A 27,168-nucleotide genomic window follows, 5' to 3' on the forward strand; every position below is an offset into this window, starting at 1 on the left:
CTCTTCTTTCTGCCTGTGGATCCAGCTGTAGAACACTCAGCTACCTGTCCAGTATCTGGTGCTTTCCCTGGTGATAATGGACCAAACCTCTGAACGTAAGCCAGCCCTGATTAAATGTTTCCCTTTGTAAGAGTTGCTATGGTCATGGTGTCTTTCCACAGCAATAGAACCCTCGCTACAACATTGCCTCACCTAAAATAAGGCCTCATGGCAAGTTGTGGGGAGAAGAGCCTTTGTCCTGCTCTTTGTATTTGATTAAGCAAATTTTCATTTCCTTATCTAGTTCAATATAACCAACACTCACAAAATAACTCCTGCTAAAACATTTCTTTTTGTAAAAAAGTCTTTTAGTTGAAGATAACGTACTTCTACTTAGTTTCAACAATCTTGTCAAAGGGTAAAGCTAGAACAAGAGCTGATTCCAGCCCTTCTCTGCTGCTGTTCATCCCCAGCTGTACCCTGAGACTGAAAAACAATACTGTTTTACTAGTTGGGACAGGTGACAAGATTGTTGAAACTACCAAGAAGCCTACAAGGGACCAGATTTACATATACTCTGCAGGGACCAGATTTACATATACTCTGCAGAGGAAGTTTGCTGGAAAATAAAAACTAGATGTGATTTTTTTTTCAACAATGGCTAAAGTCAGGCAGTACTGAATTGAAAACTTTACAGTTTTAAACCTAGCGATAAAGTTTAAAAAGATCGGCATGGACGCAATTCAAAATGGCTAAAGTAATATAATGAGCCAACATCTCTCAGCAAACACTGTTAAGGGTGGGACCCCAGGAAATTGCTGTAAATAGCAACAGAACATTCAAACATTACTTGGTGTGTGATTGGATGAAAATGCATATACTTCTAGAATATCTCAGTCTATGCCATTTTTAGATCTTATTTTAATAATGAAATAGAAACTAGGTATAGTGGCTCACATATTCAAGTACTTGGGAAGTCGAAGCAAGGGGATTGCTCTAAGTTTGAGGATAGCCTAGGCTATATAGTAAATCCCAGGTCAGCAAGGGCTAGAGCAATACTGTCTCCAAACACACAAACAAACAAGCAAACACTGAAGCAATGGAGCTTTGTCTTGGGTGGGAATTGAATAGGAAAAAGGATTGGATGGAAATTCTAAAAACAAAATCATCATTTTACAGGAAAACTGTGCAAGCAACAACAGAGCGAGCACCGGCTTGGGCAGGATTCTAGGGTAAAGCTCTGCCTCATACTGGATGCTGTGCTTGCTGGCAACTCCTGAGTACAATAATTACAAGATACAAGTGTAAATGTCAACACAACATTATCCATGCAATACATTTTAGAGAAACTTACATTTAAACTACATTGAAATTACATTGGTTTGCTTACTTGAAACAGGGTCTTACTTTTTTAGCCCAGGCTAGCCTCAAACTCATGACACTCCAGTCTCAGTGACCTATGAGGATGGACAAGCACCAGCACACTGGGTGGGAAACCTTTGAACCATGTTACAATGACATCTACCGAAACAGACAGAGACTTATCCATTACACAGGCATTTGTAACCCTCCAAAGCTTGATGCTTTTTCCTCAAACCCTTAACATCATCTCTATGCTAAGACATGGTTCTAGTCACCTGACATGTTTCAGAACAATAAATGGAATGTGCCCTCTAACAGTGTGCTGTTTGGAAGCAGCCTTTAGCAAAGAAATAGATGAAACAGAAAAAAAAGTTTTTAAAACAAATGCTGAAAATGTCTCCAATAGTGATACTTTTATAAAGTATATTAGTTTGTTATCCTTTGAAATGCCCTTTCTGCAGACCTAACTAGGAAAAATTCAGATGTGGTCTGTTGTCTTTCAAATGTAAAACACAGGACTATTTAACACTAAAATATAAATATGCATCCATGTAATTAGCTCTAAGAATAAAGGGCAGTCATCTGCAAAGACAGAAATCAACTTACAAGAAAAGTCTTTGCACTGCTGATTAACAGGACAGAAATGGCTTTCAGAAAAGGATTCATTTTCTCAACACATGTCTATTTATTCTCTAAGATTATCTTTATCAGCTATGGCAGTATTTAAACTCAAGTATTGAAATAAATAAAATCTTACTACATCTTTGGTTCCCAGCACCTATGTGGTAGCTTACAATCATCTGTAACTGAATTTCCAGGACATCTGATGCATTCTTCTGACTTCTGTGGGTACCAGGCATTCACATGATATACAGACATATATGCAGACAAAACATTCATAAAAGAAATAAATCTTAAAAAATTAAAAAAGAAAAAAAAGAACATTTTGCACTAGAAAGTAATAACCAGTTTTAAATACTGTTGGTTTTATCTTTTATTCTTTTATTACTCTTCACTTACACTAAAAGTAAAATATTATCACATCAATACATGTATGTATATATGTTTGATGATATATATGTGCAATACATATGTACATGTACTATATATAATATATATACTATAATATATACTCCTACCCCGCTACTTTTATCATATATTATATACACTCATTATATATAAGTAAAAATGTATTACATATATTTTACATAGCATACATTATATTATATTATATGTCTATAAATATACTATATATACATATATTATACACATTTACACATAATATATGTGTATGTTATATGTATATATTGTAAACATGTAAAACACATATAAATATTATATATATTATATGTATAGTGGAGGTGGGGAATGGGATTTGCTCAAAACTTTTACTTCATAAGGCTCTGTGGTCGTTTGACTAAGAATGGTCCTCAAAGGCTCATATGTGCAAGTGCTTAGTCATCAGGGAGTGGCCCTACTTGAAAGAATGAGAAGGGTTAAGATGTGTGATCTTGTTGGAGAAAGTGTGTCACTGAGGCATGGGCTTTGGGGTTCAAATGCTTAAGCCAGTCCCATTGGCTTTCTCGTCCCACTGCCTGTGGATCGGGATGTAGACCTCTCAGCTACTACTCCAGCACCATATCTGCCTTTGTGCCACCATGTTCCCTGCCAGTAAACCTCTGAAACTGTAAGCCAGCCCCAGTTAAATGCTTTAGTTTATGAGTTGCCTTGATCATGGTGAGTCTTCAGCTTAGTGTGTCCGAAACCCTGCCTCAATCCTACTGGACTTCCCTCTCCATCTCTCCATAAATCATTTATAAATATTATCAGGTGAGGTGGCATGGATCTATAATCCAAGTACTTAGGTTTTTTTTGAGAAGGTAGCTGGTGGTAACTTTGAGGTCAGCCTGGTTTACACAGTCAGTACCTTGTCTAAAAGAGAGAGAGAGAGAGAGAGAGAGAGAGAGAGAGAGAGAGAGAGAGAGAGAGAGAGAGAGAGAGAGAAGGGTAGGTAGGTGGGGCATGGTAAAATTCCCAAATTCACTGCTGGGACAGAGAGGTGATGTGGCCTCAGTCATCTGCATTTCTCTCAACATTCTTATCTGCTAAGCTCTCAAAGGACAGCCCATTAAGCTCTGAACACATGGCTTTTCCAACTCAGAGCTCTCAAAGCAACAAGACCAGGTTGTCACAGCAATTACCAATGCATCTGGTACAATTTTCTAATACTGTTTTCCTTTCTGTTGCCATAATAAAACACTGACCAAGAGCAACAGCGACTATTGCCAAGGCTCTTTCTCGGTTGCTCTCCACAAACTGACAGTGAGGCCCTATTGCTTACAACACCACCTACATAACTCACCGAACATGCAGAAGGTGGGCTGGTGCCTACATAGAGCCTTCAGCCCTACTAACTAGGGTTCATGGTGCTGGAAAGTATTCTGCACACTTCCAAAGGAGAAAGGTAAACCCTAAGCCAGCTACAAACCTGCTAGTGGATGCCCTGTTATGCCATAGTGGAACGAAATTTGAAGGAATAGCCAATCACTAACTGATCGGAATTAAGGCCAACTCCATGAGATAGAACCCACGCCTGACACTGCCCAGGTACCCAAGAGTCTGAGGCTAGAAAGGTCACAGACCTAGGAGAAAACTAAGTATTATTGTCTGCTAAAGGAACACAGCAATAAGATGACTCCTAGCAGCGTCCTGTTATAGCCATAGATAAGTGTCTTGCTCAGCCATCACCACAAAAGCTTCTTCCTGAGTCGATGGGAACAGAGACCCACAACTGGACTGAAAGAACGGGAGACTTTGAAACACGCAGTCCTTCATGAGATGTCTCCATCAAATCCCTTCTTTCATGACTCAGCAGATTCAGAAGAGGAGGAGGCAGAAGACTGTAAGAGCCAGAGGAGATGCAGGATGCCAACCTTCTGGTCAAGGCCTTCCAGTCACGACAGGACTGACACACATGAACTCACAGAGACAAGGCAGCATGCACAGGACCTACGCAGGTATAAGCCAGATGGGGTCCCAAGACTGAGAGGAAAGTAGACACAGCCCTCATCCCTAACCCGGAAGCTAACTCTAAGACCGAGAGGAAAGCAGACACAAGCCCTCATCCCTAACCCGGAAGCTAACCCCAACTGTTGACTGCCCAGAAAGAGAGACTCATTATCTCCACTGGAGCCTCACTAAGTGTACAAACCACATTTAGGGGCAGGCTTGATGCCCTAGGTGGACAATGGAGAATGATCTCAATAGTACTTTTGGAGGAGGTTTTTTTGTTCTGTTTTGTTTTTGTTTGTTTGTTTCATAATCTATTACAAGACAAAAACAATCTCAGGAATTTTCTTTTTCTTATAAATCTTTTACTTATATAGTATGATTTCCAATTTTGTTTTCATGGGTCTTCTGCATGTGCAAATGTCTGATTCTCAGCATATCTATATGTGTTTCTTGTGCTTTTTCTGTGGATCTTTCTGTTTGTTTGTTTTTGTCTGTTTGTCTGCCTGTTTTGCCCTATTCTGGTTTGTTCATTTTATTTTATCTCTTGTTGTTGTTATTGTTATTATTATTATTATTATCATTATTATTATCAATCCTAATTTGTTTTCTAATGAGAGAGAAAGGATATAGTTTTTGGGTGGATGGGAAAGTAGAGAGAATTTGGGCAGAGTTGGGGGGAGGAAAGACTATAATCAGAATATAGTGTAGGAAAGAAAGTCTATTTCCAATTTAAAAAAATAAAAGACAAGTCTGTGTATGTAAACAGGGAAGTGTGAGATCTTTAAAATGTTGATGGGGGAGGAAGAATACCAAAAAAAAAACCAAAAAAAAAAACAAAACCCAAACTTAACCCCATGTATCGGTAGAACAAAACTAAAAAGGGAAAAAGAAAAAGAGATGTTCAAGTGCTTTCCAAGTGAAAAGAGAAATCAATGCAATGAGTGACATAGAAACACGTGAAAGCATGAGATTCCCTGGTACAATGCAAGTACACAGTTGAGTTGCTCTAGTAAAGTGGTGGTGACAGACAAATCACTTCTATTTTAAGTGTAAAGGTTAAGTGGTAAGACTATTTAGGGTCTGGAGGGATGGCTCAGTGGTTAAGACTACACAGTCTTCTTCCAGGTGACCAGAGTTCTGTTCTCAACAGCCATGTCAAACGGCTCACAGCCACATGAAACTCTAGCTCCAAGTGATCCAGTGCCTTCCTTTGCCCTTCACGGGCACTGGCACTCATACACAACACACACACACACACACACACACACACACACACACACACTCTCATACACAATCTCATACACACACACACACACACTGTCATACACACACACATGTACACAGAGTTAAAAGTAAAACAAATCTTGAAAAATAAAACTATTAAAACAATAACTACAAAATTTTTTTTAAAGAATTGTTTATTTAATTTATGTATGTGAGTATTCTGTTGCTTTCTTCAGACACACCACAAGAGGGCATCAGATCCCATAGGTAGTTATAGTCACCATGTTGTTGCTGGGAACTGAACTTAGGACCTCTAAAAGAGCAGCCAATGCTTTTAACTGCTGAGCCATCTCGCCAGCCCCAATAACCACAAAATTTTAATGGAGGTATAACCTAAGAATGCAATTTGTAATATTGAACAGAAACTCAAAATCGGAGAAAGCAGAATTAATAGATAATTTTTTCTTTCTTTTGTTGTATTAAAACTTTGTATCATAGTCTTTTATAATTATGATCAACATAAGCTTTTATAATTCTAGTGTGTTCTTCGTAAGTCTCTTGATAACTATATGTTAAAAGCCTAAGGTGACATGCACCTTTATTCCCAGCATTTGGGAGGCAGAGGCAGGCAGATCTCTGTGAAGTCAAGGCCAGTCTGGTTTACAGAGTGAGTTCTAGGACAGTCCGGACTACACAGAGAAACCCTGTCTTGAAAAGCCAAAGGAAAAAAGAGAAAAAAAGTAGGCTGGGGTATTGGTCAATGACAGAATGCTTTTCTAGCATGTAGGAAGCCTGAAGTTCAATCTTGTACATGGTAGGAAGGAAGGAAGGAAGGAAGGAAGGAGGAGGGAGGGAGGGAAGGAGGGAGGAAGGAAGGAAGGGAAGGAGGGAGGGAAGGAGGGAAGGAGGGAAGGGGAGGGAGGGAGGGAAGGAGGGAGGAAGGAAGGAAAGAAGGAAGGAAAGAAGGAAGGAAGAAGGAAGGAAGGAAAGAAGAAAGGAATAAAGGAAAGAAGGAAGGAAGGAAAGAAGGAAGGAGGGAAGGAGGGAGGGAGGAAAGAAGGAAAAAAGGAAGGGAGGGAGGAAAGAAGGAAGAAAGGAAAGAAGGAGGGAAGGAAGGGAGGAGGGGAGGGAGGAAAAGGGAAAATTGCATTTCAAAGAAGTAGAAAAACAAAAATAAACTGAACCCAAAGTTAGTGGAAGGAAATAGCAAATAGTAGAAAGAAATGAAAAGAGAATAGAAAACCAAAACAAAATTAAAATAAAACAAAATAAAACCCATCACCTTAAAGTTGGACAAGGCAAATCAACAAATGGAAAAGAGCCCCAAGAGAAGACACAAGAATCAGAGAGGACCTGGTGCAGACCTTGCAGGCCCCTGTGCTCGCTGCTTCAGTCTCTGTGGGTTCATATGAGCCTTGCTCAGTTGATTAAGATGGACTTGTTTTCCTGGCGTTCTCCATCCCCTCTGGCTCTTGCACTCTTTCTGTCTTTTCTTCCACAGGGTTCCCTGAGCTCAGGAGGGAGGGATTTGATGATAATGTCCTATTTAGAACTGTGGGATTTTTATTTGTTGTCTTGTGGTATCTAGTAGGAGTATTGTTTCTTTAGTAAAGGGTAATTCCAGTTAACGCGTGTGTGTGTGTATATATATATATACATTTATATATGTATATATGTGTGTATATATACATATGTATATATGTATATATGCATTATATATATACACACACACACACACACACACACACACATATATTAAGTTTCTATTGCAGTATTTCCATGTGACTTTTTTGAAGTGTCTTTAGAGTTAGTTATTCCTCCCTGTATTCCTTAATCTACCCTAAGATTGTTTCCTGGAACAACAGAGCAGTTGCACTTACAAATTCACAGCAGTTGAGACAGGATTGACAAAACCCAGGATGATTTTTGCTTTTAGGTCAAGGCTTATTTGCAGCTGATCTAAAGAGGAATTCCTTAGCTGATGTCAGATTCTAAAATCCACGATCAAACAGTACTCTGAGTATTTATTAAGTATTAAATTGAGGTGATTTTAATAAAAATTTTTCTCTCCTCCATCGTCCTCTTCCTCTTCTCTCTACCTGCCTCCATATTTCTCTGTTTTATACTCTCTCCCTTCCTGCTTCTCATTACTACCATTTATAAATGCTTTAGGTTGGCCAGGGAGCCCACTGTCTTAGTCAGGAATCTATTGCTGTGTAGAGACACCATGACCAAAACAACTTTTATAAAGGAAAGCATTTAATTGGTAGCTTGCTTTTAGTTTCAGAGGTTTAGTCGGTTACAGTCATGGTGCGGAGCATGGCAGCAGGCAGGAAAGCATGGTGTTGAAGAAGTAGATGAGAGCTTTACATCCTGAACCACAGGCAGGAGGCAGCCTCCTAAGGTTGGCCTGGACTTTTGAAATCTCAAAGTCCACCTCCAGTGACACACTTCCTCCCATAAGGCCACACCCACTAATCCTTCTAATCCTTCTCAACAGGTCCATTCCCTGGTGAATAGGTATTTAAATACCTGAGCCTATGGGGGCCATTCTCATTCTAACTATCACACCCACTAACAAAACAAAACCGGGAACAAATGTGCACTATCCCATCTTTCAGGGAGCCCCAGCATTAAGCTTGGTCACTGTGGGGGCTTCTTGCTCCAGTGGATCACTTATCTTGACATCAGAAGGGGAAAATCCTCTATTTCTAATCACGACCTGCTCACAATGTCAGGGACTCATACAGCTTTTAGCTTCTCTCTGGTCCGCCCCTTATTACTCTGAGTCAGGATGAATGGGGAAGAGCTCACATCAGGCTCTAGTCAGGTCTTAGGAGGCATGACCTCAGCTCTCTTCAGCAGGACTTGTGTTTCATTCACGTATCAAAATTCCCCTTGGAATGTTAAGCAATCCTGATGCCGGGGCCAACCTCAGACTCACTAACTCAAGACTAGACACAGTCCATAAGAATTTTTTTTTTTTAAACAAACTTTTGTGGTAGATCACCTTAATTTATATTTAGTCTGACCCATCTACTTGCTCATTACCTTTAAAATGTAAGTTAATTTTTAATTGTAAGATTTGTTTGTAAAAGAAAACTTTCTCCAAGTCTTTATAGAGAGATTTTTCCAAGGGGTTTGCCAAGAGACTACCAGGGACATGGCCATGTAAGCACATGTCCCCGAAGAGAGTTTGATAATGTGAAGACACCAACATCCTTTTTCATGAGGAGGTCTGCAAACACATACAATGGGGCCTTCTGTCTAGATAAACTTGCTCCGGGGATGAATTGAGAATCTGCTTTTATGAAGATTATCCTTTGAGTGTGTATTCCAAAGGTTTGCTTTTCACTACAGATGTAGAGAATATTACCAATTATGTGGATTTTAAGTTTTTCAGTTTAAATGTCAATGAAAACTTTCACTAAAATTCTTTTTTTTTTAGGGTTTATATACTGTCCAGTGTACCAGGCAAATGTTAAAAATACTTGGGCATATCTCATAAGTAACTAAATTGTTACTAGAAAGATATTCCCTGAGGATTAAAAAGCAATTAAATTGCTAATCTTAATGATACTGAATTTTATAATACTATTTCAGCCAGTTAGGATTTCTATATAGGATTATAGAAAACCTAGTTGTCTGAATATTTTATTATAAGCTAAAGGGCATGATATAAGTAGTTGCTGCAATTAAATTTTCCATTTTATAGAAATGCTCATACTTTTTAACTCTAAAATTAATAACGTGTATGGATTTTGTTGAGAGAGGATTTAGTGTAGCCTAAGCTGGCCTAGAACGCACTATACAGATGTGGATGACTGACTTGATCCCCAGCCTCTGCTTCCCAAGGGTTTTGTTCGCATATTCTTTATTTAACTTGCAAGCTATCTTTCTCCACTTAGCCTGTCAGCTTCTCTACTTACTCTTTCTTACTTGGAGGTCACTCAGCCATAATGAGAAAGACAGGCTACAGGCAACTGACATTCGCTTCACCTTGAGCTCTGTAAAGAACCTTTCCTGAAGGTTTGCTCACTGAGTTGATTCAGTGACTTCAGCTTTCTAGCTTTCTAAAACAAGTATGATACTATAAAAAAGATCAAATATAATCAATTTGAACCAATGATAAACAGGAACTGAAAAAAGACACGGTCATAGTTATCTGAAACTTATACCTCATTTAACTCAATTTTACAACTTCTTAACATACAAGGAAAAAGCAGAGGGTAGGGTGTGGAGTGCCCACAAAACCACAAATTAAGCAAACATGTAAAGCTTTCAGGGCAGCTTTTAAAATCGACTCTAAATAAACTAGGAAATTATACAATGTGGTGTGGAGCAGTGTTGGGGAATGAACTCGGAACCTCCTATAGGCTCTACCATTGACCTACATCCTCAGTCTCTGACAAATTAGATCATTAGAGTGAACGCCTAGGTGCTTGCATAACAATCCTTTAAAGCCATCATTGTCTTGCCCAGATATTTTAGGAAAGATGATTTCGGAGGAATGTTGGCTCAGTGTTCTTGACCCTCATGCAGCCTGGTGATTGAGAGATGGATGGAAGATGACCCACAGGACCCTTCCCTCAACAACTTGCTTCACAGAGTTACCACAAACTAGTCATTGTGTTAGAGAACTCAGAAGAAACCCACCATCCCCTGTGCCTTCCAGGTTTGGCCATAGCAAAGCCTGAGCAGAGCAAGAGCTTTCAGCCACCTCTGTCCCCACACTTCAGTCAGCAGGCAAGGGACTCAGGAGTACAAACTGTTAGGACTAGTGAGTCTTTGGGCAACATAGGATTCATGAAGTGAATAGGTTCAATTTCTCCCTTGAGTTTCTCTTTCCCTATCCCAGGCAACATCTCTCCCTTCCATGGCAACTGAGTCAGGGCTGGTGATTGATGGGCCTCAGGCCAAACTGCAAGTTAGATCAGAGCTGCAACTAGAACTCAAATCGCAGCTACCAGGAACCAGCCAACCAACTGCGACTGAGCAAATCTGCATTAGTCTCCTGAACCGTGTAATGTGCTGAATCCAGCACTCACATTTTATCTGCCTTGGTTCCTGACTCCTAAAGAATGCCAGCGGAACTCCCTTCCAACCCTTTTATCTCTCTGCCCTCCCAAACAGGAGCCTTGACCTGAGGACTCAGCGTCCCTGGGCTTTTTCTCATCCAAAAGAACTAAAAGAACTGGGACCTCTGAGGAACTTTCTAGATATAAATGGCTTTCATCTTCCAAGTTTTGTGCTCACAACTTCATTTCTGTTCTTCTCACTAGGTGGCAGGATTCAACCACCAAAGAAAGATTTTCCAATAGACGCTTGAGAGCAGAAATTTTCAAAGAAATGTCTGTCTTCACAGGGAACGTTTCATTTGTAAAAGGTAAAAAAGAATATAGCTACAAAGGCAGTGACCCATTGCTTCATAGAAGGCCTAGATTCATTTTAACTATAAGTATGCAATAAGAAAGTCACCTTTCATGCCTTCAAATACTGCCACAGAATTCTACAGTTCAATGTAGATTAAACATTTGATTAAAAGTTTTTTTTTTTTTTTTACTTTCTTGCTTTTTAACTTCATTTTAGCTGAATGCCAATTAGAAAGTAGAGCTCTCTGTGAGATTATGGGTATTATGCTAAACTGGAAATTAATCTAATGTGACAAAGATAAACGACGTTTTAAATAGCTAGAAGGTGCACCAGAAAGAGAGTTGTAATTAGTGCATATGTAAAGTACCTGTGAATACATGCAGAGACTCAGCAGGCTGTATTTATATAGTTTATGCATATGTACACTCATACATACATACATAAACACAGAGTTACATATTTAAACATTAAAGAAGCCAGAAATTGGGGGAGGAGGGTACATAGGAAGAGTTGGAGGAAGGAAAGAGCGTGGAGGGAAATAGCATAATTATATTTTAATAAATTAAAATTTAAAAAAATAAAGTATCTATGACTCTATCTTGAGCTCTTAGCCACATAAGTATAGCCAATGGAATATACAGGGCTTCTGTATTTCTTTAAATTCTTAAAAGGCTAGTCTGTTAAACAGATCTCATGTTAGTTCTTTATACCTTAAGATGATTGCCCCAAACTGGCCTTTTTAAGCCTGTTGTACAATAAATGTCACTACCAATTATTTCTTAGAGCCCACCAAATGCCCACGGCCAGTGGTTACGGGGAGCTGAGGCCTGTCTCCTCTGTGGAGACTCCAGCAACACATGAAGGAGAGAACGTGAAAGCAGTTTAAGGTTGCTGGCTGTCAGATGACAATTAACCAGCCTGTATTTCACCTGATAGGATTAGCATTCCCTCCGTTGATTGATAGCTAATTACATGGCGTATGCTGTACATTTTCCCACGAAATTCTTTTTTTTAAAAAAAAAAAAAAGCGCCACATTCTAGGTAAGTGCATCGACAGCGCAGAAAACAAGCAAAGGACCTGAAAGACCATCAACAGGTTGTTTTCGTCCCCCCTCCCGGCCTTCCCTGCATCCAACAGCCCAGAAAGCCTCTCTCCTACCTTGGCGACTTGCAAGGGCTGCTTCTCCTCCTTGCCTCCTTGCAGTCGGAACCCCCAGGGCGCCCCTCCAGTCATGGAAATGCAGATGAAATCTCCAGTGCCCATCTTCTCCTTTCAGCTGGGCAGCATCAAGAGCTTGAGAAAGCCAGGCGAAGCCGCGGTGCAGGAGGGGATGCAAACTGGGCTGGTGCGGAGGCTGCGGGACACAAGGCTGCCCCGCTGCCGGCTGCGGGGAAAGTGAGCGGAGGCCGAGCCTCCCCACCGCCCTCCCAGCACCTGTACCGCCCTCTCTTGCGTCACACTCTTTGCTCAGCCCACTTTTCAGCTAAAAGGACAGAGCCTCACACTAAAAGAAAAACCCCTGTTTGGGACAGAATGGGGCCAATGTAGAGCAGGGAGGACAACGTTGCTCTTGCTTCAGCAGATTCAGTGCCAACACCTGGATAGAACGGAGATTTAATTATTCTATAAATAGTAGCCAGCTTGTGGGAGTTTTAACCACCACAAGTAAGCGGCTAAAAAAACGTAAGCTCTCAGAACCCAATTACTAGAGAGTTAGACTCCCTCAAAGAAACACTTCTGTGTTTACCACATTGATGAATGAGAAAGAAGAAATAAAGCAAGTTTCGTTACTGTTCTTCCTGCGGTGTGAAGAAAGCAATCCTTTAAAGAGGGAAACCAAACAGGAGCATTTAAAAAAATCTTTTCTGAAATTATGCTTTTCTGAACTAACGTATGTTTAGAGGAGGAAGACAGGAGGAAAAGGAGGGCCTTCCACAGGAAACTATCTTCTAATAACTTTTTCTGTCGCAAGGATTAAAATGTTTTAGATTTGGCTGGTGTCGTCTGAGAATGTCATGCATGCATACAGTGTCTTTAGATCAAATCCATGCCGTGGCCCCTTCACCTATTCCCACAACTATAATGTATATGGATGAAGAATAAACTAGTGGAGCACAGGTAGCCTCAGTGCCACATCCCCTGACAAAAGCTGGCTCTCCCTCTCCCAGCTGCCATCAGCTGCCCCAAGCTCCAAACCGCATACAAAGATAATCAACACGATACCTAAACATTTGTGCAGTCACCGGGACACGTGCTACAATATTTCTGTCAGAGGATTCCTCGTTACCTACTGACCCACTAAGGCCTGGTGGGCCCGGAATATTTAAGCCTTCCAACGCACATTATTGAAATGCCATCCGAGCAGGTGCAGACTGAGCTCTGGCGTTCCAGTGGGAGGGGCGGGACGGCAGAACCAGCAGGGAGAGAGGATGCCTTCAGCCCTCCCTGAGGCATTTTCCGCTCTGTTTAAGGTGTGACCTCTCTGTTCTTGAGGCCAAAAATGGTACGTGGAAGAACTGCTGCTCCTGGCTGTCTACTTTCTCTCAGGAGGATCACAGGACAGGGGCGGGGGCATGCTCGCCAGCAACAACTGTTGGTTCGCAGAGCTCAGAGTTGCTATCTTTCTCAGTCTTGGAGCACTAGGGTATGCTTCATTCACTGCTGGGGCTGCTAACACCAGGCAAAGACCACGGACCGCTGGACGTACGTAGCAAAAGCATTTCACGGTGCTAGAGGTGTTATGGCTTGAATGTCTTCTTTTAGACACTTGGTCCCCAGCTGGTGACAGCACTTTTGGAGACTGTAGAATCATTTGTGACTTGGTCTAACTTAGCACAGGTGGGTCACCAAGGGTGGGCCTCGAAGGGCCATATCGACTTCTGGCTCTGGCCAAAGCTTTCTGTTTCCTATCTACTTCAGGATATGAGGGGCCAGGTCACACTCTGCTGCCACGATAGACTCTGTCCTTAACCCTGTAACCAGAATAAGCCCTCTCTCCCTTAAGTTGCTTTGTTAAATACTTGGTTACAGCAAGGCAAAAGTGGGAAGGTTCTGAGATCAGGAAACCTGTAGAGATGGGGGTTTGTAGCTTGGCTTGTAGGTGGCTCTTCACAATGTTTTCACAGTGTTGGCTATTAGAACTTGTCTTATTGCTATGACCAAATACTTGATAATAGTCAATTTAAGGAAGAACTGATTCACTTTGTATTACAACTAAAGAAGGGATATGACTCCCACAGTGGGGAAGACAAGGTGATAGGCTCATGAAGCAGTGGTCCTATTGTGTCCCTACTGAAGGAGTAGATAGGAAGTGAGGTCTGGTTATAAAACCCCAAGGCCTGCCCCCATCGACCCTCTTCCTCCAGAACCATGGACTGAGAGCCAAGTGTTCAAACACAGGATCTAATGGGGGACATTTTACATTCAAACCACAGCATGCTGTCTGTAGATCAGTCATTTTGAATAGGGCCCACTCTAGTTATCTCATATCAATTAATGGCCATTTTAAAGATCCACCTCCAAATATAACCACATTATGAAGTATGGGGGGCAGAATTTCTACATAAAAGTTCAGGGAACCATAATTCAAACATAAGAGTGATGCATACAGAGGCAGGGATCACTGGCTTCTCTGTTGGTGGACCCAAATTCCTAATCAGGTGGCTCATAACTGCCTATCAGTCCATTTCCACTCTATCTCCACATACTGTGAACATACACACAAACACACATGCACACACACACACAAACACACTGTGCACACACGCAAGCACACTGTACACACACACAATGTACATACATATACACACAAACCTTTTAAAAAGAGTGATACAAAGAGATAACTAAGCCAAAAGTTCATTTCTTTGCAATACATGAGAATCTATAAAATATTCCTTGCAGGATAATTATCAGAGCATGATACTCGTGTTTATCTTCAGATTTTCCCTTTCTTGCTATTGTAAGCAGGAATGCAGACTCCTGCCATTCTCCTGCCTCAGGACCATTTGCTGAGATGGAACAGAAGATGGTAATCACCATTCTTAGTTTGGGAAAGACCAGAGCTCCAGGAAATGTGTGTCAAATATTCCAGACAGGGAGGAAAGGGACGAGAATGTCGCTGAGATAAATGATAAAAGACTGGCCCTGAAAATGGCCTGCAGGGCTCTCAGGAAGCAATGTCCCCTGTGCTGGTGGCAGGGAGGTAAGAGGCAGGCCCCAGAGAGAAACAGCTACTGGGTCTTAGGAAAGATCCTGGGCTTCACCCCCTACCGCATGAGTGTTGTAGAAACTGAAGCTGCATTAATGACTATGAACCAATACCATGGCTCTCAGTGACTTCAGTGAGAGCAAATGACAGGTAACCTACTCTGTAGGACCCCAGGAGCTTTGCAAATCCTGGTGTCTCAGTCTGTTCAGGATGCTATAGGAGGCTAATATAGACTGGGTGATTTAAACACTGACATTCATTTCTCAAATTCTGGAGGTTTGGAAGTCTAATGTCACAGTGCCAGCAGATTCAGTGTATGATGACATTCTCCTTGTCGTTTGTAGAAGGCTACTTCCTCCATACATTTTTACAAGGGGAAATTGACCTTCATCTCTGCTGTATCTGTCTTCTACAAGGGCTCTAAGCTCAGTCATGGGGGCTCCATCCTCAAGACCTGATTATCTATGGAAGACCCGTACTAAGTACTACTAAGTCACAGCATATGACTTTGAAAGATACACAAGCATTCACTCCATAGCTGATGTGTTAGAATGGCGAGTCGTATCAGAACATACCACACACTAGGCCCAAGCAGTTCCACGTGTAAGAGGTTTAATTGAGAGGGGGAGCAGTAGCGCAGAAAGAGAGGAGGGAAAGAGAGAAAGATGGAGGAATGTTCCCCGTGTGTATATATATATATATGGGTTGTGATGTAGTGGCCACAGGTAAAGGTGGGAGGTGAGCCCAATGGATTCTGGGAATATGGTGGCTGTTGCCCTGGCAACAGGTCTGTGGACCCGCCCATGCATCACCACAGGCTTTGGATGTCCTGATGCTAACAGTAGCATCTGGGGGAGAAAGAGCCTCACCTGCATCAGCTCCCCGCTAGCCCAGTAGGATGGAGGACCAGAGTTGGAGATTTAAATAATAAAGTAAAATTGGTGAGATAGTTCAAAGATAATCTATACTTCTAGTTTGTTGGCTCCTTCAAAAAGTTATTTGAAGGAAGGACTATCAGGTGAGCTTTAGAAGATGTATCAGTGAGCCACACAGAAAGGATTCCCTTTCCCATAGGGAGACATCTTACTGGGGAAACCTGGAAAATAATTGAAATCATTCGGAGAAAAGTGGGAGACAACGAGGAAACAAAGCAGAGTAAAGCAGGATTATGTGGTTGAGGTGGTGGGACTGAGACACAGGAACATCAGAGCCGCTGTGGGCTGTGATCATTGACTTTGGGACACAGTAGGAGTGGAAGGAGGCAGGGTCTACGAAATGACTAAGTAGAGCCTGGGGCGGCTGAAGAGCCCTCGTTCAACCCTTCTGCCAGAGAAGAATTCAACAGGAAGCTGATAAAGGTGAAGCCCCACAGATCTTACTTCCAGGATAACCCCCAAGGCCTAGGGAGAAAACCCAATATGTTTGCATGCTTGCACAGCCTTGTGAAATTGCCAAGGTAATAGCACTTATATGGATTTTGATTGTAGCTAGCTCCAATTTCTCCGCTAATGTCGTACTGATGACGTGGCAAGGATGTTACTTGAATTGAGCTAAGAGGCATAGGGGATTTATTCCTTCTACTTATGTGGCTGACAATCACATACATGTAAAGTCCTTGCTAGCTGTCCAGGGAAGGATTGATGGCTTCCAGGCACCATCTTCCCATGCATTGCACCAACTCATTTGATGTGGAAATATTACAGGCCCGGGCATGTAAAGTCAATATGCATCGCCCATTTGACCCTGAGTACCCAGGCGGTGGAGAGGGCAAGTGGACATTGGTATATGAACAGAAGCTGGTCTGTGGGAAACTCCTCCACTTTCCAAACAAAAACCATCATGCAAAGACGTGTCTTTTAACGAGAACTTGTCAGATACACACTTCTTATGACTTAAACAAGCAGTCATGTTATAGTGATTGCTTCTACACAGGGATTCACATATTGTGTGCAATGCAGTTACCAGTGATGGAAGACTGCTTCTCATTAACCATGCTTAAAGTTAATGAAACATAGTACAAATCTAAGGGATTAGGAGTTAGACAAATTCTCAGATAGGCAGATAGCCTGGGAAAGGTGACATGCATAAGAAATAAAGATAGAGATCTTCCAAGATGGCTGACTTTTTTTTCTCACCCTCCTGACCTAAGACAAAAAAGCCTGAATGCTTAAAACAAAGGCTCAGCAGGCTTTTTTTTTTTCCTCCACTCAGAAAGCCCACCCTCCTCTCATCCCTTTTGTGCCCCAACCCCCACACATTCAGATGACAGACGGGCTCACAAGTTCAAGACAGGATCCCAGCATGTCTATGCTAAACTTCTCCACTGCCAGTATTTGATCAAACCGACTAACCAAAACTGGGGAGATCCCTTCAAAGACCCTTAGGTGTGGTCTCCTACCCCCCTTTGCTTGGGAGCGACTTGGTTTCTGTATGCAGCCCCGACAGGCTGGAAGCTGATTGGATTTTAGGGTTCCCTGGTGTCCCCTTCTCCTTTCTAGAGGGCCAGCTGTTGTGTGCCTGCTGCATTTGTCTGCTCCTGGGGGGGTGGGGAGGGGTAGCCATCTACAGGCCTTGGAGAGTCTGCCTCATACACTGAATCTCTCTCTCCCCCCCCCCCCCCCCCCCCCCCCCCCTACCTGTTGCATTTCAGAACTTTTCCCCGCCTTTTAATTTTTTAATAGAGAAAAAGAACCAAATCAAGACCCCTAGCTGATAACAATATTATACTCATATGTTATCCAGGCAAAATTCTACAGGGAAAAAAAAAAGGTGTGTCAAATGGGTAACCTACATCCTTTTTCTCTGGTAGGATTTTGTATATTTTTGTAGTATGATATACATTTGTGAATTTATGGTCTTGTTATTTTTAAACTTTCAACTTCCTTTTCTCATTGGAAATATTCACTTCCAGCCCTAAGTTATACTTTGTGTATGTTTGTTTAACGCTTTGGGTCTCTACCACTGAAACAAACAAACCACCACCAACAGGTTCAACAAACCAGCCACAAAAACCTTAATTTTGCTACAGTTAAGTCTAAGAGTTTGTTTCAGAATGTATCCGATAAAAATTGTATCACATTGTATGGGGTCCACTGTCTTACTCATTGTTCAAGGACCATGAAGTAGCAGAAAATGTCACCAAACTCCAGGCCAGAACTGTGCAAAGAGCCTGCTAAAAGAACTTGGTTCTCCAGAGACTGAAGGAAGGACAAGCTAGCCTAATATAGCTGTCTCTTGAGAGGCTCTGACAGTACCTGACTAATACAGATGTAGAGGCTCACAGCCATCCATTGAACTGAGTACAGGGTCCCCAATGAAGGAGTTAGAGAAAGGACCAAAGGAGCTGAAGGGTTTGCAGCCCTGTAGGACAAACAACAATATGAACTAACTAGTACCCTCAGAGCTCCCAGGGACTAAACCTCCAACCAAGGAGTATATATGGTAGGACTGATTGTTCTGGCAGCATGTGTATAGTAGAAGATTGCAAAGTCAATCATCAATGGGAGGAGAGGCCCTTGGCCCTGTGAAGATTCTGTGCCCCAGTGTAGGGGAATGCCAGTGCCAATAAGTGGGAGAGGGTGGAGTGGCAAGCATGGGGAGGAGGAAGGCAACCAGGATTGGTTCTTGTTGTTTTTGTTTGTTTGTTTGTATTTTGGAGGGGAAACTGGGAAAGGAGAAATCATACAACATGTAAATAAAGAAAATATCTAATAAGAATAAATAAATAAATAAATTAGGCTGCTGTAAAAAAAAAAAAAAAGAACTTGGCTCTCAGTCTCTGGCTTGAAAAACTGTAAAGTACCTTAAAATATTTGCTGCTATATCAACTGCTCTTTTATTATTATATTAGACCAATGTTGCCTTTAATTTTAGATTTCAATTTGTATTGGCCAGCAACTAAAGAGAAAAAAAAATTAATTCTTATCTCTTTGGCAATTTTCTCTTCCCAGTCCTGAGGGACTTTGAAGAATTTTAAGTTTTAAGCACTTGTGTTCAGTTGCTAAAGCAGATCTGGATGTGGGAGACTCTCTTTTCTGCCTTTCACACAGATAAGAATCCCTTAAACTCTCAGAAGAGTCCATAGGTTAGGCCCAGGCTTTGTGTATCTTCATCAAAAGGATGCCTCGGTAAACATATATGAAGTGAAATTACATGTAATCAACTGAATTAGGTAGAAACACAGTAAAAGCAAGTAGACATTAACAATTAGACCAATGTTGGCTTTATTTTTAGACTGTCAATTTGTACTCGCCAGCAACTAACGAGAAAAATAATTTTTATCTCCTTGATAATTTTCTCTTTCCAGTCTTGAAGGGCTTTTAAGAATTAAGCCTCTTCAAGTGAGTGCCATTGCTAAACCCTCCTGGGAGAAGGTTTAGAGGGAGGAAACCAGCCAGGCCAAACATGTCCCCTGAAGTCATAGTGGAGCCAGGGAGAGAGCAAGCCAGACTCTCAACCCTGTGGCTACATCAGCAGAACAAAAAGTTACACGGAGGTCAGTCCTGCCATTTCCCTGGCAACACATCCAGGGGATTTTCCTGTATTTTCCTTTCCAGCACTTGGCTGGGTCTAGCTTTAAGTATCCGGAAGGATAAAGTTTCTTTTCATCTTTCTTTCTAACTTGAGTAACTATACTACCATTTAAGAGCTCTGATCCCCAGACAAAACTTATCTGTCATTCAAAGTATAACTTCCAGAGCTCCTGGCTCCTGTCATTCCAGAGCTAGACTCCCTCCTGCAGTGTTTTTTATTCCCTTGTGTGTGATGGTTCTAGTCATGGCTAGAGTTACTGGGGACAGAACCAACTAGCATGAAAATTCCTCCTCTGTAATCATTTATTAGCTTAAAAAAAAAACTGCCATTTTTAACTAAAAGGTAGATTTATTTTCAAAACAGTGGAGACATATTCGAAAAGATCATTTGTCTGGCAAACTACCTGTAGACTTTTTTTTTATGTGTTCACATTTTCTGTGGGTACATGCCTGTAATCCCAACAATCAGAAGACAGAGGACACAGGATTACAAAGCCCACCCTGTGCTACATACAGAGACTCAATCTTTCAAAACACAGACAGGAAGGGAAAGGCATATATTAACATGTATAAAATTTTGTACAAATTGATAAATAGTAAAGTATAATGTTAGTATCAGATGAAAACTGTTAATCAGATGTGAAATATTGGTTCTGATATCCAATCTAGAAATACATTTCTAAAGATCCAACCATTATCAAATTTAAATAAACAATTTGAAAAGTCATAACATCTAGACCTAATATATTATATTTTCAAAGGAGTACAATATTTCAGAAGATTGTGCATGTAATTTAAAAATTTTAAACCCATTAGTCATGCAGAGAAATTGCAACCAAGATTATGTCTCCTCTTATTCCAACATTAAGTGGGTAAATTTGCTTGTTGTTTTTGTCTTGATTTGTTTTGTTGTCAGAGGGAAGGAAGGAGTAGATTATGTCACGGTTACTTGTTCCCAATGAAACTTGCCCTTCTCTTAAAAGTCAAACATGGCAGAGACTGACTTAAACAAAGAAGGTAATTTTTCAGTCTAAAAGCAAGATCAGATAATGGTCATAAAAACTGATTTTACTTCATGCCCCCCACCCTGATCCAGACTGTTGTTTCCTGCTTTAGTAATAAACAAACTCCAGATGTTAGGACAACGTGAAATACGTTGCTTCATGCTCAGCAAGGCAGAGCACGCTGTCTAGTTAGTACAGCCATTCGTTTGAAATACAAAGCCTTTGGTCTCTTTACAGACTCGTTGTGCTGAAGGAGTCCCCAGGCTGTTAATCACTAAAGATTATCAGTTACTTTGAATAGGCCAGTAAATGGCTAATAGACAGGCCCAGGTTCTGTGGAAGCTCAAACCACAGAAGAACACGCTTTCACAGTTCCAAAGAGTTCAAAGAGAGTAAGGGTTGTAGCATGATAAGAAATTTTCATCACAGAATGAATAGAAGGGCAACTGTACATGATAATGTTTAGGAAAGAACAAAGGTCAGCATATTATCTGAGTAACAATGTTTTTTATTAGCGTGGTAGAACTTGTCGTTAATAGGATGCTGTGATGTGAAAGCAAGCAAATGACCACTGTATGGATAAGAAGGACAGATAAACACTGCGTAATTTAAGGACTACTAACCTCAACCATGTATAGCTGGAAAATTCCTCCCCTTGCTTCATGAGATTGTTAGCTATGACAATTGTCTCTACTGCCTTTGTTCCTCCATGAACACCTAAGAAATAGCAATTATTGTCTGACAGGGTCTACTTGCATCTCATTGAAACTTCATTGAAGCTAGGAGATGGGTCAGTCAGAAAAGGACTTGCTATGCAAGCATGAAGGCCTGAGTTTGACCCCTAGTACAAATGTAAAAAAAGCCAGATGTGGCAGCTTATGTCCATAATCCCAGCTCTGTTGAGATGAAGACAGGAGGAATCCTTTCTGGCAATTCACACTAGTCAATTTGGTGAGCTCCAGGGTCAGTAAGAGACCCTGCCTCAAAAACTAAGCTGCAGAGAAATTAAGAAATAAAGACACCTGACTGTCAGTCCCTGGCCTCCACTCTAACACAAACACACATGCACATTCACACAGGTACTTCCGTAAATAAATGAATGAAACCAGATAGAAGGAGACTGACTTATTGTCGAATATAAAGTTAACAAATGTGTCAAATGTAAACTGAAATCTTCATATAGAAGCCAAAGGCACATATGATATAAAATGTAGAAAAGAGAGGGGAAGATGAATACATATGTAATAAGTGAAATGATTTGCTTTTCTTGTCACGGACATGACTAATTTGCACTATCTAGCCTCTTATTCTCCCTGTAATAAAAATCCACAGGGCTAAAGAGCTGGCTTAGAGATTAAAAGCATACATTGCTCTTCCAGAGGACCTTGGATCAACTCCTAGCACCCATGCAGTGGCTCACAATCATGTAAAACCCCAGTTCCAAGGGATCTAGTGTCACCTTCTGGGCTTGTCAGGAAACTGCACTCACATGTAAAACCCCTACACACATTCGATTACGGGGCTGGAGAGAGGGCTCAGTAAGAGCATGTGATGTTCTTCCAGAAGACATGAGTTCAGTTCCCAGCACCCACAGTCAATGGCTCACAACCACCCATAACTCCATGCTCCAGCCGTTAGATACTTCTGCCTTCTTGGAGTGCCTGCGTGTAATGTACACACACCTATACAGATACACATGTGCAAAAAATTTAAACTGAAAAAATAAAATCTTTTTCAAAATTCCACTCATGAAGAACTCTGACTCATCCTCACTCTCCCATACCTGCCCAACCTCAATCACATTCATCTCAGCCAGCACCTGCTCAGTCACAAGCGTGTCAAGCGCAAACTGCAAATGCTAGTCACACTTTCTGCCTCCTATGTTTCTGCTACAGTGTTATATATTATTTTCTGTTTGGTTGGTTTTGGCTTTGTTTGTTTTGTTTTTGTTGTTTGTTTGTTTGTTTGTTTTTGGTGTTTTGAGACAGGGTTTTTCTATGTATAGCTCTGGCTGTCCTGGACTCTTTATAGACCAGGCTGGCCTCGAACTCACAGAGATCCACCTTCCTCTGCCTCTCTAGTGCTGAGACGAAAGACGAGCACCACCATGCCCAGCATGTTTTTAAATATTTATTGATTTGATCTGATTTTCCCTGCGTGTATGTGTGTGCACCATGTATGAGCCCAGTGCCTATGTATGTCAAAAGATGGTGTCCGGTCCCCTGGATTCTAGTAATTGCACTGGGTCTTCTGCAAGAGTGGCCAGTGCTAGCTCTGCTGAGGTGTCTGTCTAGCCCTTTCTTTTTCATTTTTTTGTTTTGTTTTGTTTTTTGAGACAGGGTTTCTCTATGTAGCCATGGCTGTCCTGGAACTCACTCTGTAGACCAGGCTGGCCTCGAACTCAGAAATCCGTCTGCCTCTGCTTCCCAAGTGCTGGGATTAAAGGCGTGCGCCACCACTGTCCAGCTTCTTTTTCATTTTTAAAAAGTATCTCTTGGTCTTTTCAAAAAGCCCAAGAGATTATTTTTTTAAATATTGTTTCTTTAACCAGAAGAAAGAGGGTAAAGAAGCAACTTGATAAAATCTAGAGATGAAAAGGAAGATGCTGCAGCAGACATTAAGGAAATTCAGAAAACCAAAGGAACATGCTTAACAGATCTGCGCTCCACAAAACTGGAAACTTTTTTAATGCATGAATTTCTTGATATGACTCACCAAAATTAAATCAAGATGAAGTAAATAATTTAAATAGATCGACAACAACTTGTGAAATAGAAGCAGCAATGTTAAATTTCCCACATTAAGAAAAAGCTAAGGATAAATTGTAGATGGATAAAATGTAGACTTCTATCAGACCTTTCAAGAGAAACTAAACCAGCCCCTTCAAATAATTCCATGAAGGGAAGGAAAGACCACTTCCTAACTCTTTCTGTGGATCAGGTATTACTCTCACATCTAAACCAGGAGAGGACCCAACCAATAACGTCAAGACACTGAAGAAAGAAATTAAAGAGGATACATGAAGATGAGACGGCCTCCCATATTCAAGGACTGATAGGATTAATAATGTGAAACTTGCCATGCCATCAAAAAACATTCTACAGATTCAATGCAATCCCCATGAAAATCTCCATTCATTCTTAATAGAAATCAAAACCCTAACCTTAAGTTTTATTTGGAAACATAAAAACCCAGCATGGCAAAGCAATCCTAAGCAACGAAAGAACTGGTAAAGAGATTACCATCCCCTACTTTTAAATTTTTATTTATTTTTACTTCATGTGCATTGGTGTTTTTCTGGCATATATGTTGGTGTCAGAGTGTTGGGTCCCCTAGAACTGTAGTTACATACAGTTTGTGAGGTGCCACATGGGTTCTGGGAATTGGACCCAGGTCCTCTGGAAGAGCAGCCAGTGCTCTTAACCCCAAGTCCACTCTCCAGCCTTACTCATCTCTAATTTTAAGTTGTACTACAGAACCATCTTAATAAAACAGCACAGTACTGATGTGAAGACAGACACATTGACTAATAGGATAGAACTGAGGACCCAGATGTAAGTCTGCACACCTACAACTACTTGATTTTTTTTTTTTTTTTTTACAGAGGCCAAAAGCACACCCTGGAGAAAAGACAGCATCTTCAACCAATGGTGTTGGTCAAACTGGATAGATATAAAAGAAAGATTCTTATCTCTCATGGTGCACAAACTCCAAATGGATCATATGGCACCTACATAGTGGGAAAATCAGCAGACAGAGTTATTATCTAGAATATACAAATAACCCAAAACCTAAGTGTCCTGGCTGCTTTTGTGTGTCAACTTGACACAAGCTGGAGTTATCACAGAGAAAGGAGCCTCCCTTGAGGAAATGCCTCCATGAGATCCAGCTGTAAGGCATTTTCTCAATTAGTGATCAAGGGGGGAGGACCCATATCATTGTGGATGGTGACATCCCTGGGCTGATAGTCCTGGATTCTATAAGAAAGCAAGCAGAGCAAGCCAGGGAAAGCAAGCCAGTAAGTAGCATCCCTCCATGGCCTCTTCATCAGCTCCTGCCTCCAAGTTCCTGCCCTGTGTGAGTTCCTGTCCTGACTTCCTTTGGTGATGAACAGCAATGTGGAAGTGTAAGCTGAATAAACCCTTTCTTCCACAATTTGCTTCTTGGTCATGATATTTTGTGCAGGAATAGAAACCCCGACTAAGACACTAAGCAATCAAGAAAAGAAACAATCAAATATAAAACTTAGACATGGAAATATGAAAGATGAAATGCAAATGACTGAGAAACATTTTAAAAATGTTTACAAGGATCGTCTCATCCTACATCTAACCTCTTAACTATCACAGATCCTGAAATACTTAGGAACACACACAGGACCACCACCACTACCACTACCACTTCCACCACCACCACCACCTCCACCACTACCACCACCACCACCACCACCACCACTACCACCACCACCACCACTAACACTAACTCAATAAAAACAGACCATGAATTTGAAAGAGAGCATGGGGCAAGGGGTTTGGAAGGAGGACCTGAAGGTAGGAAATGAAATGGGGAAACAATTTGATTATATTATAATCTCAAAAAAATTAAATTTTTTTTTAAAAGAATGAATTGAAGAGGAGGGGAAAGTTCAGCTCCCTTAACCATCTGTGAAGTACAACTTAAACCTGTTCTGAGATTTCATTTTATGTCAGTCAGAAAGCTTAAGATCAAAAAACAAATGATAGTGGATGCTGGCATGGATGTAAGAAAAAGAAAGCTCTTTTCACTGCCCATGGAAATGCAGATTGGTGCAGCCACTGTGGAACTTAGTGTGGAATCTCTTCAAAATGATGAAAATATGTTTATCACAGGTTCCAGCTCTATCTTTCTGGGTATACCCAACAGACTTTACATCCCATCATAGCAATCATTCATATTCATTACTGTTCTCTTCACAAAAGCCAGGATATGAGAGCAGCCTAGATATACATTAACCAAAGACTGGATCATGAAAATGGGGTAAATTTACACAACAGCATATTATTCAGATATTACAAAAAATGAAACTATGAAATTCACAGATGAATAGACGTAGATAGGCACAGAAAGACAAACATGACTTGTTTTATTTTCCTTATTTGTGGATGTTAGCTTTGAATCTTTATACATGCGTGTTTTACTTAGAATACCCATAAGGTCAGGAAATTAGTAAGTGGGCATGGGGAGCATTCAAAACAGGAGATAGAATAGTTGTATAAATGGTTAAAGTGGAACAGAGGTGGTAAAATAATGGAGGGAGGAAGGAGGGCAAAGCAGAGGAGAAATGTGGGGAGGGTTAACTAACACCAGGGCCTTTTGGAAATCCATATGAAAACCTATGACCAGAAGCTTCCTAAAATGTAAATGTATATTAAATGCTTAAAACAAATTAGGTGACTGGACAATGGGGCTCAGTTGAGGGTACATATAGCAAATGAATATCCCAGTACCGGGAATAGACTACCTGTTTTTGTGTTGTTGGCCAATGAGTTCCCATAAACCTCAGAGTGCTACAGGCTAGTGCCAATACTCTTGAACTGTGAGGTAATATACTCTTCAGAACTTGATGGTAAATAAGACTCTGATATTGACGGCACTGAATGTAGAGAAAACAGATTGGTACCAACCTCGAAGCTTTATCATTATTGGCTTGCTTTTACAGTGCCGGAAGGTGCTGTGCATCCTACCAGAAGAGAAGTGATCATCAGACTTATCCTGCTGAGACACCCATGAGCTGCAGTAACAACTGTCCCCAAAGAATATCTACTGGAGCAATAGGGTCATGAATGTTATGTGGGTAGCCAACCACTATTTGATTGGGGTATAAACTTACTCTACAAAATGCCAAGAACCTGTAGCTACATAGGATATAGACCCCAGGGGATAACTATTATTATTCTGATAAATGAACATAGGACCCCACAACACCCAGAGGAAGCTCCACTCCCAGGTGCTCTGCCACACCCAGGATCAGAGGTAAGCAGGAACCAACATCTGTCCCAACACTGGGAGTAACTGTGACCAGTGGGACTAGGCACACAGGAACTCTGCCAGCCCACTGACTTGGGTTCCTTCAGGTCTGTCTGGGCTGGGGTCCAGAGCAGACCTTGGGTGCAAGCTCTGCAGCCAGTCCCACAATACCCAGAGGAAGCTCCACTCCCAGACACTCTGACACACCCAGGATCAGAGAGTAGACCTTGGGCCCAAGCACCACAGCCAGTCCCACAACACCCAGAGGAAGCTCCACTCCCAAGTGCTCTGCCACACCCAGGATCAGAGGTAAGCAGGAACCAACATCTGTCCCAACACTGGGAGTAACTGAGACCAATGGGACCAGGCACACAAGAACTGGGTCAGCCCAGTGACTTGAGTTCCTTCCAGTCTGTCTGGGTTAGTGTTCTGAGCAGACCTTAGGCACAAGCTCTGCAGCCAGTCCCA

The 27,168-nt window shown here is 41.4% G+C and overlaps 1 protein-coding gene across 1 annotated transcript in view; it reads right to left on the bottom strand.

The window, feature by feature from the left end:
• Synpo2 (synaptopodin 2) overlaps positions 1-12,345 on the bottom strand; it is a 156,134-nt gene extending 143,789 nt beyond the window's left edge. The window contains exon 1 of the mRNA XM_031375349.1: positions 12,110-12,345. Coding sequence (XP_031231209.1) covers positions 12,110-12,214 — 105 coding nt within the window. The 5' untranslated portion in view covers positions 12,215-12,345. The remainder of the gene's footprint in view (positions 1-12,109) is intronic.
• Between the last annotated feature and the right edge of the window lie 14,823 nt (positions 12,346-27,168).

This window comes from Mastomys coucha, unplaced genomic scaffold (genome assembly GCF_008632895.1).
Source record: "Mastomys coucha isolate ucsf_1 unplaced genomic scaffold, UCSF_Mcou_1 pScaffold16, whole genome shotgun sequence".
In the NCBI taxonomy this organism is placed as follows: domain Eukaryota; kingdom Metazoa; phylum Chordata; class Mammalia; order Rodentia; family Muridae; genus Mastomys; species Mastomys coucha.